The sequence below is a fragment of the Pholcus phalangioides genome, unplaced genomic scaffold (assembly GCF_987345545.1).
Source record: "Pholcus phalangioides strain wild (caught in Gottingen) unplaced genomic scaffold, Ppha-v1.0 ptg000015l_1, whole genome shotgun sequence".
NCBI lineage: Eukaryota > Metazoa > Arthropoda > Arachnida > Araneae > Pholcidae > Pholcus > Pholcus phalangioides.
In genome coordinates, this window is record NW_028301608.1 from 63,965,936 (window position 1) to 63,985,344 (window position 19,409).

Here is a 19,409-nt window from a genome sequence, read left to right on the forward strand (position 1 = left end):
GCAGTCTGGTCACTACCGCCTAGGACAGTTCAGTTCACTATTGATCAGTTTATATTTGTTTGACAAAGAAGATATCACTTTTTTTTTTCATTTCCTTGGGTGAGATTGACAAAACTGATTCACTCCTCAATGAATAGTACCCCCTCCATTCAGTTAATCGATGTTCTAAAGCTGAAGTAACCGGCTTCTCTCAAGTGCAATATGAACGAATATTATATATATATCATACACTGAGTGAGTTTAGATTTAAAATTGACCAGTCTGTGTATTTTAGCGAGAAACAAATCATTAAAATTAATCATTTTTCACCATCTTGTTTAACTGATTCCTTTATGTACACAAGAACAAATAGGATTGTTTAGATTCTTAGCCTTTCTGCGCTTATCTCTCTTGAACCAGAGATAAACACAATAAATACTCAGCTGCAAGGAAACTACTGTATCTTGTATAAAATTTTGATTATTTTAACACAGGCAATCTTATAAATTATGAGAATACCATTTTTACTGTTTAAGAATGAAAGCTCACAGGTCAAGGTGAATAAAAGACCAAAAGTATGTATTAATGGACATTTAAATAAAATAAATTTTTACAACTGTCCCTTTCTTTTGGTTAAAAAAAACTATTTTCAATAGAAAAAAATATTTATTTTTTAACAACATTATTATTGAAAAACATTATTTTTTATTACACGAATGAGTCTCTTCAGCTGAAAATGATGCACAATAAAAAGCATAATACACTCCTCAAAGAAACAGTAACATCGAATAAGTCCTTTGGTTACATAAATCAGAATGATAAAAAAAATTCTTTTTTTTGTAAAAAAAACAGTAATAACAATAAAATCCTACTATTTGCATTATGAAAAAGTAAAACTTACATCTAATTTGAAAGAACAAGATTCAAGCTGTGCAAACTGATCATGACTACTTGAAGCTACGACCCCTCGTATGCAAAATGAAGATGTCAGAGATAACAAGCTTAAATCATTCAATTCATCATTTCTACTCAAGTGAGCATCAACTGACTTTATACCCATAGTAATTGTTCTGTGAATGAATATTGTAAACAAAATGAATTAAAACCTTCTAAAGCAAACATATCAATGTGGAAACTGAAAATTTTACAACTTTTTATACTTTACTCCCCACCCCCATTTTATTGGCAGTAAACATTACCACTGCTGTTCACACAATATTTTTTGTCAGGCATGTAGATCAGGAAGGCTCAAGAAACACTCACATTAAAAGGAAACATTGATTGAGGAATTCGCAATATTGTTCGACAACATATGCAGAAAAATTGTGACTACCTACAAAGGAAACTAATACATTCAAATTATGAAGCAAGTGGGCAGAGCTATGAGCTTACTTGGCTCAGAAAATGTATACCGATTTACAGAACCTATTGAGATAAGGCCATAAAAATTATTAGTCAGTTTATCTCACCCTAGGAATCATGAGAGTTCATTGACAATTCCCCCTTTTCCCCTTCTATCATTACTCACTCCTCTCTTCCAGTCACTCTGCTTATATCATTCCTTTTTTTAAGTCCCCAGAGGTAATAATATAAAGAGGTTTCGTTGCAGTACATAATATTCTTGTTATTTGACAATTCAAAATTTGTGAAAGTTGTTATTCTAGCAAAATACATACAGCATCCATTTACTTACTTTTATATGAATGTATTACTGTGTTGAAAATGTTCATAGAAATATGTGTTGAAAGTTTACAATTGTTATATATGTATGTGCCCAATGTAAAGATTTTAATTATGATATTTATGAATAACTTGTACAAATAAAACAAAATAGAAACTGCTCATATGGTTTACTGAATTGGAATATAATAAATCAAAATGCATTTATCACTCACTTGTGACCACTTTCTTTCATAAGTTTGATGGAGAAGAAATCTAATTTGAATGAAGAGCTCTGAGAAAAAAAACAAAAATGTACTCAATTACACTAATATCAAGTAGTTACTATATGTAGATGACATTATATTAGCATTTCTACCAAAAATCACAATTGAAGAAATTACGGAGAAATTAAAATCTAAATTTGATGTTAAAATTATTGGAAAAACTAAAAAATTACTTGGCATCAACTTTGAGGAAAAAGATGGAAAACTTTTTATTCATCAAACTGATTATATCAATAGAACTTGTGAAATGTACAAGAAGTTCAACCACCCCATTTCAAGTTTGACTATCGCTAAGGGTACAGTTTTGTTTAAATAGGATTGACCTAATACTGAAGCTGAAATTAGAGAAATGTCATGTTTACCATATAGAAATATTATTGGTTGTTGGTCATATATTGCTGGCCATACACGACCTGATATAAGTTATGCTGTAAACATTCTTTCTCAATTCCAAGAAAATCCTGGTTGGTAGTAGAGCATAGTTGGCCGCCCATAACCATAATAAAAAAAATACTACCTGCTACATACCCTGCTTGCATTGTTAGCCATTTCGTTTCGAAAGAACTGCCAATGTTGTAAAGAATGTACTAAAAGACTTTTAAAAGTAAAGTTATTTATTAAATATAGAAAATATGACAGTACCAGACCACACGTTACATTAACAATTGAGAAACTAAGATAAGGATAACAAGAGAGGAAATAGGACTATACACTGAAGATATATTCCACTTAGGCTGAATACACCATGTGATGTCACGCAAGTGCAACAATAGCAACATAATTTACATAACATGTGATGCCAACACACAAAATAGCTTATCAAAATGATGCTATCTGGTCATGATTTGCATGAGAACGAGAAAAAATATATGATTGGTTGGGGTTAAAACCATAAAACACAAAGGTAAATATTTTCTTATATTACAACAGGTTTGAGCTAACGAATGTTAGCAAACAATCTATCCAAAAAATAAAGATCTTTGAGTCCCATTCTTTTATTTATATTTTTCTTCCCATTGAATGGTCCTGAACAATATCACCTACCAGGGCCCTGATATAATGGTTTATTCATAATTATTGATAAAATATAATGTGAAGGTTTTTAACAGCTGGCTGATGCAAAAACATTTAGGAATGAGAGAAAATTCAAATGCCTTTGCAGAGAACTGAACCCACATCCTCTCACTTGCTGGGTGAGGATCACCTACAAGATCAAGTCTGCCAAAGATCATAATTGCTGCCACTACCACCAGATGGCGACTTATTTGAGGATGATGTCATTCTCCGTTATCCATATGAAGGTTTTTAACAGCTGGCTGATGCGAAGAGAATGAGAGAAAATTCAACTGTCCTTGCAGGAATCGAACCCATGTCCCCTCACTGTTCATGCACACGAGATTCAAGGAAAGATCGAGATATTCCTTGCCTTTGTAGTCTAGGGTGCTCACCCGGCAAGAGAGAGAGGACATGGGTTCAATTCTTCACAAGGCAATTGAATTTTCTCTCTTTCCTAAATATATCTTTGCATCAGCCAGCTGTTAAAAATCTTTGTATGGATAGCAGAGAGTGACATCATCCTCAAATATAATGCATTACATTAACTTTAGTGTGCTAAATTAATTATTTGTTCCTTGGCTTTCTAGAAAATCTTATTCATGGCTGAATTATTTCTATAAACATTGATTTTGAGTTTTCAAAATACTTTTCATAGATAGTCAGTTCTTCTATCACTAATAACGTAAAAAAAATTATTTTTCAATATAAAGTTTCCTCTTTACATAAAAATTATACTTTTTAATTTGAAAAAGATTATGCTTTATTTTATTTGATCATAATGAAAAGAAATACTTTTAGGTGAATGAAATTTTTTGTCATAACATGTCATGATTGCTTAAGAACCAGTGTGTTTGTTTTTGAAATAAGTTGATTGTTTTAACAAGTTAAATAACATAGCTTCCAACTTTGGAGAATAAGAATTACAGATTTTTGGAGTAGGGAGTTTACATTAACAAGAGTAAAACTGCAAGGATTTTTCCCACTTTGCAAAAACATGACATTGTGAAAGCCATCGCTGATTAGCAGCCAAGTCGAAAATCATTGCCAACTAGTAGGTTAAATTGCCTGTCATAACTACTTTCTAATCAAATCACTAATAAAAACATCTCCATCAGGCTCATAACAGGCCATATGGTCAAAGTATACATGACATCTTGCCAATTTTAAATGTCTAAAGACCGAATTGATGCTGTCTGTTTGATGAATTTTGTCTTTTCCTTCCCGAAAATGATTTTTTTGTGATTTGACACCATGTGGTGACAATTTACATCATGCTTGCGATATTGATTCAGGGATTAAGAACAAAAGAAAGTCTTTTGGGTAAATTCTTTGAGAATAATTTTTTCCCTCAAAAGCAGGGATTTTTTTACAATTACGGTCAAAATTTGGGAACCAAAGTAAATTTTCAGGAGTCTGGGAGATGGAGTACAAATTCTGGAGACTTGGCAGCTATGAAATAAGTAATATAAAATTTACATGAAATTTTGCTCTTTGCCATTCTGAATATTCAACCCATAAGATGCCACTGCTAATCACTTTATCTAAATGCAATAACTCCAAAAAACATGGTATTTATTAATTAAATTTCAAACCTCTGGAAATTTCTTCAGCCAACTCAACCCATTTTCAGAAGCAATGACAGGCTCTTCTGATATGGGAGTTTCAGCGGAATCACTACTTTCTCCATTGTCTGATGTATCAATTGGATGCTTTTGAGAGGAAACTTGTCTCTTTAGACGACTCACTGAAAAGCCTGAAATATTGTACAATTGATATAGAAATTAAAACATGAAAGCAAATTGTTCATATTACAACCCCTCTAGACAAAGAAAAACACCAATAATGATTTACATATTTTTTCATAGACTAATGTTTTTTAGCCCACAAGTTATCAAGTCATTTAAAATTTAATTTCAATTTAAAACTATTGGAAGTTAAATTCTAAATTCCACAATAAATAATCAGAGAGATTCATATATTTACCATCTTTGCTTATAAAATAAACAAATGAAAATAATTGAGAGTAAAATGAAATTAACCGTAAAAATTATTTAAGAGAAAAGTGGAACTTTTATCAGTTTATTTATTTTTTAAATACAGTCAGACCTGTTTATAACAAAAACAGATACAGTAAAACCTGTTTTCAATGGAATCTAAAGGGAGCAAGATTTTTTCCATTGAAAAGAGGTTTCCGCTTAATAAAGGTTCAATTGATGCGTCAAATGGTGTAATGACCTCATGTGTGATTGAAATAAAAGAAAGATAAACTAATTAAAGGTAAAGTAAATAATTTAAATATAGATAAAATAAATAATTTAAATATAGATAAAATAAATAATTTAAATATAGATAAAATAAATAATTTAAATATAGATAAAATAAATAAATTAAATATAGATAAAATAAATAATTTAAATATAGATAAAATAAATAATTTAAATATAGATAAAATAAATAATTTAAATATAGATAAAATAAATACTTAGTCTATAATTACTAAATACTGTATTTAGATTTTGACAGCGAAAAATTGTGTTAATTTCAGGAAGCAACTGCTTTACTACATATGGCTTACCAAAAGCACAGTATCAAGCACAGAAACGAACTCACATATGCAAGCATAGATTACGAAAATAATTTTGTTGTACCGCTTTATAACATTTTTTTTATGATAATTTGGTCTAATGGTCATAAAAAAAAGTGAAATTCTCTGTTAAAGGGTACAATTTTTCTTTCAGTTTCCATGCTGGACAGGTTCCGTTTAATCTAGGTTGTTCAATATGTATTTTGGTGTTGAAATCATAGGAAAACGATTTTTTTCCATTGAAGACAGGTGTTTCTCCTTAATACAGGTTGCGTTAAAGATAGGTTTTACTGCATTATTAATTTTTGCATATAACAAAGTCTTACTATTTCCTGTGAAATTCATATTGCTTATCTATGCTTAATAAAGGCATGGATGTAACAAAAAGTTCACATAATAAATATTTTCATTGTTTGTACCGATTTTATTGTAAGCGGGTCCGAATGTGTCCATTTTTTTAATTTGACTTGTTGATAGTTAAATGAGTATTCAACATCAATTACACATGAGAAAATATACAAACCTTCATAAAGAATGAGTTCTGGTTGAGTCACACAGAGTGAAAAGCACTGCAAAAGAACAGTAAAACTTATGACATTATGGCCAATCAATTTCACTATAATAATGCTATCAGAATTCCAAAAGAAAATTCAATTCACCTTAATTTTTACCCAATGTAGCTTTGTGTCGACATAAAACATAACCCAGAAATTTATGTACTGTATTTACCCTAGTCAAATGCACACCATGGTTTAATAACTTCAAAATAGACAAGATGTATCTCAGAAACAAAATTATGCAAACCTGCACTAAATCTTTGTGGTTGAAGCATACTTTAAGCTGCAAGTGCACATTTGCAGAAAGATGGCCTAAGCAAGAATCTGATATCTCTTTCTCGGGATCCTTCAAAAAATAAAAATAAAAATTTAAGTGGGCATTGTAAATAGCAACTGAAGAATAACGGGGATATTTAAAACATAAGTTAATTTCTAAAGCACACACGTGTTGCAAAAAGGGGAATGAAATTTTATGTTTGATGTGTTTATTTGTGTGTACATAATTTTAAAATACTATGAACCTTTGTTTGTATCAGGAGAAAGAGAAAAAGCATGATATACTAAATTTACTCATGGACTTATCCAGGTTTTAAAGTTAATAAGTTTTTTACAGTTCTACTTAAAAGTGCATGATATCTGAATGCATGTTATAATGAGGCTCAATAAAACAACAGGCTGCTGTACATCCAAAATTTTTATTCTATACAGAAGTTTTGTAAGTTACTTTCAAGAAAGAACTGAAAAATATTCAATTGAAATGTATAATTTTTTTTTAAAATGCAGATAATTTATAAAATAAAAATTCACACATTATGTATTTTTTCCCCTTTCATCTCATTTGAGTTACTCAAAGTTATTCAGGAGAAAGAGAATGTCACATTAAAAACAAAATAAATGTAAAAAATAAAAGCATAAAAAATGCTAAAAATATATCCAAAAGAAACCTTATCTTTGCTTGATTAATAAATATAAAGACACAGTAATTAAACTATAAAGCTACACAAAACATGATCCAAATTTATTGAGAAAAAACTGTTAACACAGCTAATCGAAACTCCGGTAAAAATGCATACAGATATCATAATGAGTAATTGATACATAAAAAATTAAATAAAAACTATTTCAAAAGTTTTAATTTCTATATTCATTGCAAAATATCAAAATGAATAATGGACACATAAAATATTAAAAAAATAAATAAAAACATCTACTTACTGAAGGCAGATGCTTAAAAATCTTTAATGACGTTTCAGTAACTATGGAATTCAATGATACCCTAAAAATGAAAAATATGATTGGTTCAATAAAAATGCATGAAAATAAATAAATTATATTTTTCATTTTCATCAAAACAGATCATTGACAAATGTTATATCTGAAAAAAAGAAAAACACTGCATACCCATACAGGCTGTCTTCAAAAAATAGGCTTAGTTCTTTCAATGAAATATGCAACAAAAACTCTTTTGGTTTCCCTAACTGCATCACACTCAAGTTATATGCTTGCAAGGAGAAAAACTGTAAAAAGGAAACGAATGAATCACTTGATATTTTTTTAACCAATTAAATACATTCAGTTACACATATACTATTATTCACTACCTGACTACCTGATTCCGAAAACTTTTCCCAATTTAAAAAAAAAAAACTTTCATTCAGTTAACAAATACAGTGAACTCTCACTTATATGTTTCTCTGACTTATAAGGCGATTTTCTGTATTACCGGTCAAAGATATACATAAATAATGCTATTCACTTATATGCCTCTCTTACATGCTTCCCTTGCATCACTGCATAAGTGAGAAATCACTATAGTTTCATACCTACCTTAAGGGAGGGGGGGGGGGGTGGATATAAAAATGGAAAACAAACTAAAATGATATCGGAAATATAACTATATACACATGCATAGGAACAATAAGGAAGCAGTAGTAAAATGAGAACCTTCAATCCTCGGAATGGGAACTGCATAGGAATCTTGCTCTTTCCATTTGAAGGCTTAGGTTCTGATGATGTTTGAAGCCAGAATGCATCTCCTTGAAGGCGGATGTCATTAGCACAAAAAACGAATAAGCTGAAACATACACAATAGTTTGAAAAAAGTATAAGCTGAAACATTATACACAATTTTTTAAACTGTACAAACCAATTATAAAAAAAGGTGTTTTTAAATAGAATTTTTTTTGCACACTTTATTCAGTCAGTTTTTGAGATTTACTTCCAATAAATCAGGACGAATTCATCAATGAACAAAATCAGAATACACCATTTAAAATCTTTGTTTTTTTATTGTAGGCTATTATGCACATGTTTAACAGATTGAACTTGAAATATGAGAAATCTAAAATACTTATTTGCACGGTTTCAGAAAAAAAATCATAATGCAGATAGATTACACTAGAAACAATTACAATACTGATTGCATACTAGAACCAGCATAAAATTTTACCTTGATGTTTTGCTGAAAAAACTACATCTCAGCCACAATTTTTCAATTTGCTAGAAACATAATAATAAAAAAAAATAAGTGTGAACAATAATTAGTCAAACTTCTCTATTATTTTCACAAGAAATCAACATGATCGAATGCAAAAACTTAGTGAAAAGTCTTCACTTTTGAAAACTTAATGAAAAAATGAATATTTCAATACATACTTAATATAAAAAAAAATATCAATCAGACATATACAGTGCAATATACATTTTCTATAAAATGTTTAGAAAATTGACAAAGCAGCACTTTGAAACCTAAACAAAAAGCTAGACATTGAAGAATATCATGCTTAGGTCTGTTATTACAGACCATCATAATATACAGTTGTGCATTATAAAATTAAAATTAATAAACAAGAAATAACACTTCAGAAATACTCATCACTTCAATAAAACATATACCAAAATTGTTCCATTTTTCAGCACCACACTGATTCCTTGGACAGAAAAGAAACTGAATTTTTGCACATCCACTTTGATGCCATATTTTTTGTGCAATACTCTACACGCCGCTAATACTACGAATCTGAAAAACATAATTTGATCATAAAAAGAAGATAATCTTCATGATACATTGTGAAACATATATAAAAAATTACTTCAATTATAAACTGTAAAGATATAGTCCTCCGACCACGAGATGAATTTTCGCTGCGTCATGTCACGTCGGATGATTTTATTCAATTTTTTTTTGGTAAAACGATTGCATTTCGAGAAAAGTTCATCAGTGACTGAGCTTTCACGATTGGCATGTTCTTCTAGGATAAAATAGAATCGTTTGACGTGACATGACATGCCGTAGCCAAATCTCATCTCGCGGTAGGAGGACTATACATCTGCTCAACATGAGTGATTTTCTGAGCTCCACAGATAATACGGACATTTCCTAGACTGAAATTTTCCAAGAACATTATGTTAACATAGTGTAGCCAGTCAATTTGTCGCACTCAACTCATCGGGACTCAATTTGTCGTGGTACAAATTTGTTGCAGTGCCAATTCATCGTGGTACAAATTTGTTGCAGTGCCAATTCATCATGGTACAAATTTGTTGCAGTGCCAATTCATCGTGGTACAAATTTGTTGCAGTGCCAATTCATCGTGGTACAAATTTGTTGCAGTGCCAATTCATCGTGGTACAAATTTGTTGCAGTGCCAATTCATCGTGGTACAAATTCATTGCAGTGCCAATTCATCATAGTGTAATATAGGCTTGTAGTCGATGCTTGTTATAGCGACCCTCCCTTCATTCCATGGGAAACAAACGTTATATTAGGAGATTGGCACGAAAGGAAAAATGAGATTTTTACGATCATACTTTGCATTCAGCCAATTCAATGGATTCTTATAAGATATTTAAGAATTATCAAGAATTTGTGAATCAAATTTTCTGGCATGTTCTCTCTCTATGTTTCATGGTAATGGCTAATGTGTGGAAATGCGGTAAAGATAAAGCACTCCATTTATTTAGGACACGCCAAATGAATAATTTTCAGAATGGGGTCAGTTACCTGCATATTCTAACAAAGAGAAATTAAATTGAAAAAAATTAACCATGTGGAGAGCGCGAAAAAAAGATCCAATCGACTTGTATGTGCGCAGTCCACCTTGCTATGAAAAAGTTTCCCTGTTCCCAGTATGAGGGCGCTACTTAGCTACAGGGTTTTCTGTAGAAGTGACAATGCTTTATCTTTCCTTCTACAAGCATCAAAGGTCGAAGTCAAACACACTCAGAAACAAATTTTGCCTATTTTTTTGAAATAGACAAAATTTGAAATAGATAAAAAAAAAAACACTACTACTACTTAACCGAACATGAGGCAGAGCAGAGTTTGGTCTTTGTAATGGATTAAACCATATTTACTGGTCATTATACTGGATAGACAATATCATGGCAGAAAAAGGGGAAAAATTGAGACCTGTTGTAATAGTCGATATAATGGGGGGCGGGGACATCATTATAATGAGGGTCGACTGTATCTATATATATATATATATATGGTATGTAATCTTTGATCTTGAAAATCAAACCAAGCAACTTTCTGAATTTCCCGATTCTAAGGGTGTTTGTTTATCATTGTCATCTATCAAGTGATCCTATACTATAGACTATCTGAAAAAGTTAACATTCTATGATTTGAAATGCATAGATTATGTAGTTTTGACAGAAATATAGGAAACTTTTTTTTTTTAAATACAAAATTTCATCGTCAGAATAGTTATACTTGGGACAAACAGGTAGAGCTTTGTAGCCATTCACATCAATATGTTGGAGGGCGAATTAGTGGCAGCAAAGGACGTACAGTGAATATACGTCCTGTATTTTACGGGGAAAATCATTATTTCTCATTGCCTTTCTGGCTCTTGGGAAAGGGATGCGATGGCCTAATGGATCAGTGTCAGATTCATTACAGAGTCCATCTAACAGTAGTAAATGTAACTATTTTGTCTAAATTTTTTGTTAAATAAATTCCTCTGACTTTTGTAAAAGAATACATCAAGATATCACCCGAATATAACGAATGACGCACAAATAAGTCAATTTGGTGCCTTAACTTTTTCAGGATTTTGTTGGTGCATTCAATGTTTGTTATAACAACCCCTTCGTTTTGCGAGGAATGGACACTATATTAAGATGTCTGTATTTCAAACATTTAAAAAATTATAAAGTTTAGCTTCTCAGAGAAAAAGTATAGGATACATTGCATTTTAAAGGAAAAAAATAATTTTGTTATAATGTTAAACAATGGAAATATATCTGGTTCAAAAAAAAAATTGAAGGTATATAACACAGTACATAATAGTATTTACAGAAATACTGTATATCGCTAAAATCTACATTTATTTTTCACCACATACAACAAAATACAGTAATAAGATCACTTGTCTGTGTATTCTCCCGATTGAGAAATTATGCAATGAAATTTAGAATGGGATGAAAAATCAATCGCGTGAGAATGAGCCATCATGCGAGAAAATAAAACTGAATGATGAGTAAAAAGTTTCCAGTGATGGCGCTAGCTAACCAATGGGTTTTTTTGTAGAAGTAGTAAAGCTTTATCTATAAACTGTCTATATGCTCTCTCCAAACATCAAAGATCAAGGTCAAACACTCTCTATGATATATTTTGTCCTTTTTTTTGGTAAAAAAAAAAATTTGGGGGGGGGGGGTTAATTTGTTGTAATGGATTGAATGGCATGTATTACTCATTTAAAAAATAACACGGCAGGATCATGAAAATATTCAGGACCTGTCATACTGGTCATTGTAACTAGCCAACTGTATATATATATATATATGCAGTTGAGACAATATAACGACCCTTGAAAATGGGCGTTATATTGGGAGGGTTGTCATATCAGAAGTAAAACATATACGAGTTGTTGAATGAAAACATTTTGGACTACTCCTACTGGTCATTATAATGGAATGGTTGCTATAATGTCGGGTAGTTATAACAAGCATCGAATGTAGTATGTTTTTTTCCAAATTATTTTCTAGGTTGAGTTTCTGGTATGTGATACTGCTGCTGTGATGGTCATAGTGATGGACTCTGGTTTGAGACTCTACCTCGACACCATGCTGGTCGGCTGAAGTTGGTTTTCTATGGTTCCTAACCTTGAGATGCGAATATGAGACCATCTGCCTGTTAAAAAGTCATTGCTCATTGATAATTTTTGTTGCACCATGGTCATTTTCTGCACACTCGAGCTAATTAGACTGGGACCTACAATTTATTGTCGATTCCAAATGGCAAGCTTGTTTTTATACTCATCAAGATGTTGGTACACTAACCCCCCGCGATGGGAGACTCCCTGCGGAAACCTGTTAAAAAGTCTTGCCAGAGAGAGCAACAAACCTACAATGGTACAAATATTCATTCATTAGACTTCACTTCTGAAACATTGATAGTAGCACTGAAAATCCACCACACTAAATACACACTCAGACTGTTAGGTATACACACACACACTCGTGCTTCCAGCACAACTCACTCAGTTGTAAATTACTCATGGCGATCTAGAAATGTGCAGCAGGTAATTCAAATGATTAGAGTCATTTAAATGATCTGGAAAAGTACCAGAGCCACATCAAGGATCTATAAAATTGCAGTCGGCCACTCAAATGAGCTGTAAATGTGTTGCAGGTCACTTAAATGAAATATGTGATGGACCATTTAAATGATCTGGAAGCGTGTAGCGGGCCATTTAAGCCATCTTCTAAAGTAACCGTAAGCAAATTTTCATATTGCAAGCTGCCAATAGTACATTTCCACATCTAGAAATGTGTCGTTGGCACCTTAAGAGCCGCATTCACCGACATGGTTTAAACTGTAGTTACAATTTTTGGACGAGATCAATATAGATTGGTTAAAAACCTGAATTTAACCAATCTCTGTCGATCTCTTATCAAAAAAATTGTGACTACAGTTTAAACCATGTCGGTGAATACTGCCTTAAACAATCTGGATATGTGGTGTAAACCACTGAAGTAATCTAGAAATGTGCTGTTGGCAGCTTGTGTTTTGATAATCTTTCATTGGAGTGGTTTGGTTATTTTCGCGGGCCACATTCGGCCCGCGGGATATGGGTTTTGAGCATGTGTGATCTACAATCTTATATATATATATGCCTTCTTATAAATAAGTATCAAGTTGTATATAGTGGAAGAAAATAACTGTTCCCCCCCCCCACACTCAAAGGGATATTTCCGGAACAACTATTAATAAGACGGTCATTTCCGGCAAAATATTTACAAGTTTCTTTCTCAGAATAAAAAAAAAAAAAAAAACCTAAACAATAACTGTCATTGCTTTTTTTTTCCCTCCCCCAACTAGGCTAAGAATCATACAGAGAATACAAAAACGTGTTTACAAATTCCCACTCCCACGGGAAGCGTGCGTGCCCTTTTAACCAAAATAGGGAAAAGAGCCATAAATTTATATCCATTCAAAAATAAAAAAAAACTTACCTGAGTAAGAAAAGAGCGATTAAGGGTAGAGCGAGAAGAGCCCACCAAAGATTTCCCATCTCCATTCCCTAAAACATTTTAATAACATTTTCCGCCCCGGAATAATATTTGAAAAAAAAAAGACCGAGGAAATATTTCAATTACAATGTTACGATACTCCCGTATGATCATGATCATATTATTATTATTATTGTTGTTACGACACCCGGAAGAATGCCCCCATGTTACGATGTTATGCGCGATAGAAAATAAATAAAATTGAAAAAAAAGTGACGTTTAGATTCACGTGGTACAAAACATCCAACCAAATATTTTGATAACACTGTCCTCTAGCGGATTTTTCCGTTTAGTTATCATTGTCGCCATGTTGTCAAGATAATGGTTTGTTAGACCCCAATTTTTTTTTCTCATGATTTTTTTTTTGATATAATTTTTTTTTTTCATTATGATTTAGATCATGTTTAACATGCGTTTTATTCCATCATCAAGTATGCCAATTTGACGTGATGATGTCTCTATAATGACATTTATGTCCGACGTCACTAATGGGGCTAGCCTTGAAGATTGTCACACAAATTTCTTCTCGTTGGTGAGTTTAGTTTGTACTGCGTTTTTTTCTTCTTCTTTAATATATATTTAAATATTCTAGTTGTTAGTTCGGACATCTATCTCAAGATGTCCTAAATATGCTAACGTGATTATGAACTGCACCTGCCGTAGAGCATGATCTTGATGATGATTAAAACTATGCTGATTCCCCATCTTTTTTTTTTCTTCTCTCTCTCTCTCGGAATGATCTTGATTAAGATGCTGTTGCAAAACAACTGCATTCAATTAAGTCCGACCCCGAAATGAAGCATCTAGTGTAGATGGATCTCTCTCTTATTTTGCATGCCATGTTGCAAATTGTTGTGGCTTTTATAGAGCTTGATTTGATGTTGGTGGAATAGATCTATGCACACATCAACTGAGTGATGTGTATGTGTGTGTAAATGAAATGCACTACCCATGGATGAAAGGTGATATGTTCAGCTATTGCTTAGGAGGTTAAAGGTTCATGCTAGCGCTTTTACAGAGGATCAGCTTTCGGGGTTGTATGTTGTTTTGAATTGAATCCAAAATCTGAGGTGTATTTTTTTAAAAGAAGGGGAAGTCACCTGAATTTGCCCAGGGTGGCGAATTCAGGTGACTGAGCCGTCAAGATAATTGGACAAGAATGGGGGTGGGGGAAATGGTCAAACTGTATAACCAGCACAGGTAGTCCATGCTACTTTACAAGGGGAGAGCTGATTGGGCTATATCTTGCGGTGGGCCCAGGGTAAGTTGTTAGTAAGGGATAACATCAAGGGAAGGTTCAACCTTATGTATTTTCGATTTTATTTTCTCAACTTACTACTGTTACTGAAGACCTGTTTACACGTGTTCAGTGATTTAGTAGTTAATTAAATTTGAAGTTGTCACCAAAGTACTTAAAAACGTATGCACACGTAAGGGTTATTTACATGCCGTTAAGTTGTCAAATGATGTAGTTGAGAAGGAAACAAACTGGATTCTATTTTTTGTCAACTAGACCTACGTGCATGAACCAGTGGGCCTTGTATAAAAATTATCCAATGAGCATTTACTAAATCCACTTAACATGTGTACATGTTTTTGAAAACTTGCAAACTTAAAATTTAGTTATCTGCGAAATCACTTATTGCATGTAAATGGGCCGTAAGCCATACATGCGCTTCTTAAAACCTTCAACTGTCTCCTAAAACATGGATTTCACCATTTTGTCACTAATTTTCAAACATCTTTTATTCCATCATCAAGTATGCCAGTTTAATGTGATGTCTCTGTAACAGGGCTGGACAAGCGCCATGGCAACTAAAAATTTTTTATTGGTGTCTAAATATTCTTTGTGTAGTTATTAAATTGCACGCTGAGATCATCACAAAATGTTTGGAATTTATAGATGCCCCCCAAAGTGGAATGTTTTGCAGTATTCCACAACGAGCACTCAGCTGACTAGAAATGTTGTACAGTAAACATTCCTGTATAGTGTTTTCTATTCATTCCATAAAATTCTCCTTGAGATTGTTCTGCGGCAGCACTGATTGTCATGTGACATATGCCAGTTTTTGGCATATTCTGCTGTGGGGATAGCAGCATATCTGCCAACATGAAAGAGGGCTATTATGCCCCTGAAAATGTCAAATGAAGCATTATTTTGGACCTTTTTCTTCGGGTAAAGTTTTTTAATGCCTAGATTTTTTTGTGATTTTGTTCAGCCCTGCTCTATAATGACATTCATGTCTGACGTCACTAATGGGGCTAGCCTTGAAGATTGTCATACAAATTTCTTCTCGTTGGTGAGTTTAGTTTATATTGCGTCTTTAAAAAATATTTAAATGCTAGTTATTAGTTTGGACATCTATCTCAAGATGTTCTAAATATGCTTACATGATTAGGAATCTTGATGGTGATTATAACACTGCTGATTCCTTATTTTTTTTCTTCTCTCTCCTCCTCTCTATCTCTCAGAATGATTTTGATCGAGATGCAAAACAACTGTATTCAATTAAATTCAAACCCCGAAATGAAGTACCTACTGTAGATAAATCTTTTTTATGTCATGTTATTGTAGTTTGATTTGTATTGGGATGTGATATTATTGTGATCTTGGATAGATCTATGCTATCAGTTGAGTATGTGTAATGAAATAATGCATTACCCATGGATGAAAGGTTATTTCTTCATCTATCCCTTAAGAGATTCAAGGTTGATGCTAGCGCTTTTACATAGGATCAGCTTTCTGGGTTTTATGTTATTTCAAATGAAATCCTAAATCAGAGGTGTATTTGTTTACAAGAGGGCTAAGTTTGTTTTGAGTAGCAAATTCTGGGTATGAGTGGCTAAGAAAATTGGATTATAATGGGAAGGCAGCAAAACCATACACAGTGAAATCTCCCAAAGCAGAATGTGCCGAAATCTGCGATATATGTCACAGAACAATCAGTGCTACTGTAGAACAATCTGGAAGAATTTTAAGAAAAGTATAGAAAATACACTATTATGTGAATTTTTACTTACTAACCAAAACGGCGACCCAGTCTATATTCCGAAGAATTTCTAACTGATAGGTCACCGTTGGGGTAAAGAGAGTTTTTACTGTAGAACATTTCCAGTCAGCCGAGGGCTCGTTGCAGAGCAATGCAAAACATTCTGCTTTGGGAGGTATATGGTAACTTCCTACAAGGTCTTGCCACCTAAAATTGGCTAAAGGTGATAGAGTTTTTGTTCATGCTTGGTTTGAAAGAAAGGGTGTGGTAACAAGGTTTCCTCTTCAAATTTTTCTATTGTGAAAAATGTACCATAGATGGGTCTGTGTCATGGAAAAAATCCATTGCCAATTTAAACATACAAAGCCCTTGCACTATGTTGTTTATGATGAACTTGTCATTCACTTCTTAATCTTGATCATCATGCCATATTCTTCGGTTTCAGGAGCAGTCAGTATGACTAATCCTCCCAGGTTGATTTTTGAATTGATGTTAATTTTCTAATTTCTCCTGTGTCCACTTCATTGGAACCCGTCTCTATGAACTTTCTTTGCTAACGTAACGATATCTTTCATAACTTTTTTGGCTGGCTTCGTAGAAATTGATGTGTACTCGGGCACACATTGTTACCAAAGTTCTTCCAATATGAGATATATATATATGAATCCTTATAGCTTCCACAGTTCTAGCAATGATGCTAATGACATCAGTGTAATTCATCCATGATTTTAAGACAATTCCTGCATTTGCATCATCTTCGAATGCCTGCACAATCATCATTGAGTAATGTGTGCTAGTTGTGGAGTTAGAAGGCATAGGGTCCATTCAAGTATTACGTAAGCAAATTTTTAGCCATTTTTGACCCCCCCCCCTTGTCAGCAAAATTTCGTCATCAGCTCTGTCCCTCTGAATCCTAATTCATATTTTCATAAAGGGTGGTTGCTGACATAAGCATTATCCAATCCCCTCCCCCCTTGTCATCAAATGTCAGCAAATCGGAACCCCCCCCCTTCCCATCGATGATGACGTAATACTTGAACGTCCCCATATAGAGAATTTTATCATTAACCAAAACTTCAGGAGGGGTTTTTAAAACATTTAACACCAATTTATGTTTTGTTCTGATACAAGAATTAGTACTGCAATGGTGTTTTCACAGAAAATTGGGAAAGATCGCAAATAGGAAATTCATGAATGCAGAGGGCAGACCCTACTTTCTACGATTCTCCATTGCCATCTTAACTTTGATACTTCTAGTATTCTAGCTAAGTCATTCTACTTTTCCAATTGACTTGAACATCCCTCAAAACTTAACTCATTTTTACTTGTACTGACTGCTTTAAAAAAAAACTTCTTTCATCATACCAAAGCTGAATGTAACAAACTTTCCTCTGCTATTGTTGATTCTCCCATGATCACAAAATTTTCATACAATGTTAAATAATTTATGTATTGCATTCTCTTGTATAGACCTCTCTGTTCAACAATATGGTAAAAATAAATGTCACCCTACCACAGGGTGAAAGCTGACTGGGCTGTATCTTTGGGTCCAGGGTTTGTTGTCAGTAGGGGGTTGACACCAGAGGGAGGTCAGCCTTGTATTTTTAACTGTTACTTTCCTAAGCCATACATGCACCTCCTAAAAATCCTCGGCTATTTCCCGAAACATGGATTTCAGACCATTTTGTCACTAATTTCCCAATCCATTTCCAAGTTTGCAAAATCATCATCTCCTTTTGTAAGCACCATTAACAGGGCTTGACAAAACCTAGGTTGTAAATGCAATTTAAAAATTGGTGTCGCCCCCATGTGTGATTACCAAGGTCTATATCACAAATCCTGGGACACCGATGTGATTAAAAAAGTTAGTACCAGTGCCATGTGCAATTACCATTGCTTGACCCAAAGTTGGAGTGTTGCAGCATCTGAAAAATCTACTTTGGCACCTAAAATTCTATGTGTGATCACTAATTTGGGGTCTGAAGAAAACTTAATTTTTGTTTTTGGAAATAATAACATCTTTACCAACAGGAAAATGAATGATTCAAGTTCGGGACAAGTTTTAAAAACAAGTTTCAACAGTCTTTTAATTAAAAAATTACTCCTAAAAATTCTTGTTAGTGCCTAAATTGTTTTTCAACTTATCAAGCTCTGGTGATTATTAATTGGACAGCTTTTATATAAAAGGAACCAAGCGCCATTAAATCAAAACTGAGAAAAAGCTATTTAGAGTTATCTTCGATTCAGTTATCTCTTCAGTTTGGCAGTTGAGTCAAGTGGACACAGACTGCATCACAGTCTATATGTCACTGGTTTTATTTAGATAAAAAAATCTCGCCTCTTTCAATAATTTAGATGTCAGTATAGCTCAAAAATGTTAAAAATGGTGCTTTGTTTCTTTTATATAGAGGCCATCCATTTTAGAGTCTGAAGAAACACCATTTTCGGAACTTATCTCATTTTATACGTCAACATAGAAATACTGTCACTAAGCCCCGTAAAAGTTATACAAAAACATTATTCTGAACTGGGAAAGAGATTTTTCTGGTTGTTATGCCAATATAAAACTTGAAAAGAAAAGTTATGCCTCCTCCGGGAATCGAACTAGAATCCTCTTGTATACTGCCCAAGTGCACTACCTATATACCAGTAACACAACTTTCTTTTTTTAACATGCATGCTGCGCTGAGAAAATAACATAATCTCTCATGATTTTGTATAGTTTTTCTCCAAAACAAATATGTCAGGATCCTAAGAAATTTTGCTGGCACCTAAA

At 33.0% G+C, this 19,409-nt stretch overlaps 2 protein-coding genes across 4 annotated transcripts in view; one reads left to right on the forward strand and one right to left on the reverse strand.

Annotated features, from left to right (window-relative positions):
* Positions 1-13,819, reverse strand: part of hob (bridge-like lipid transfer protein family member hobbit) — a 57,712-nt gene extending 43,893 nt beyond the window's left edge. The window contains exons 1-11 of the mRNA XM_089244064.1: positions 13,587-13,819; positions 9,018-9,141; positions 8,572-8,621; positions 8,067-8,196; positions 7,524-7,639; positions 7,338-7,398; positions 6,370-6,468; positions 6,089-6,134; positions 4,574-4,734; positions 1,875-1,933; positions 881-1,049 (exon numbers count right to left, since the gene is read on the reverse strand). Coding sequence (XP_089100190.1) covers positions 881-1,049; positions 1,875-1,933; positions 4,574-4,734; positions 6,089-6,134; positions 6,370-6,468; positions 7,338-7,398; positions 7,524-7,639; positions 8,067-8,196; positions 8,572-8,621; positions 9,018-9,141; positions 13,587-13,651 — 1,080 coding nt within the window. The 5' untranslated portion in view covers positions 13,652-13,819. The remainder of the gene's footprint in view (positions 1-880; positions 1,050-1,874; positions 1,934-4,573; positions 4,735-6,088; positions 6,135-6,369; positions 6,469-7,337; positions 7,399-7,523; positions 7,640-8,066; positions 8,197-8,571; positions 8,622-9,017; positions 9,142-13,586) is intronic.
* A 110-nt stretch (positions 13,820-13,929) lies between these two features.
* The window catches only part of LOC149076492 (mediator of RNA polymerase II transcription subunit 13-like), a 42,675-nt gene continuing 37,195 nt past the window's right edge, over positions 13,930-19,409 (forward strand). The window contains exons 1-2 of one of the 3 annotated variants that reach the window (XM_089244066.1): positions 13,930-13,967; positions 14,076-14,175. In XM_089244066.1, the coding sequence (XP_089100192.1) occupies positions 14,107-14,175 (69 nt within the window). In that variant the 5' untranslated portion in view covers positions 13,930-13,967; positions 14,076-14,106. Of the gene's footprint in view, positions 14,176-15,868; positions 15,944-19,409 lie in introns of those variants that run through there. The other 2 variants (XM_089244065.1, XM_089244068.1) reach the window with 2 other exon arrangements.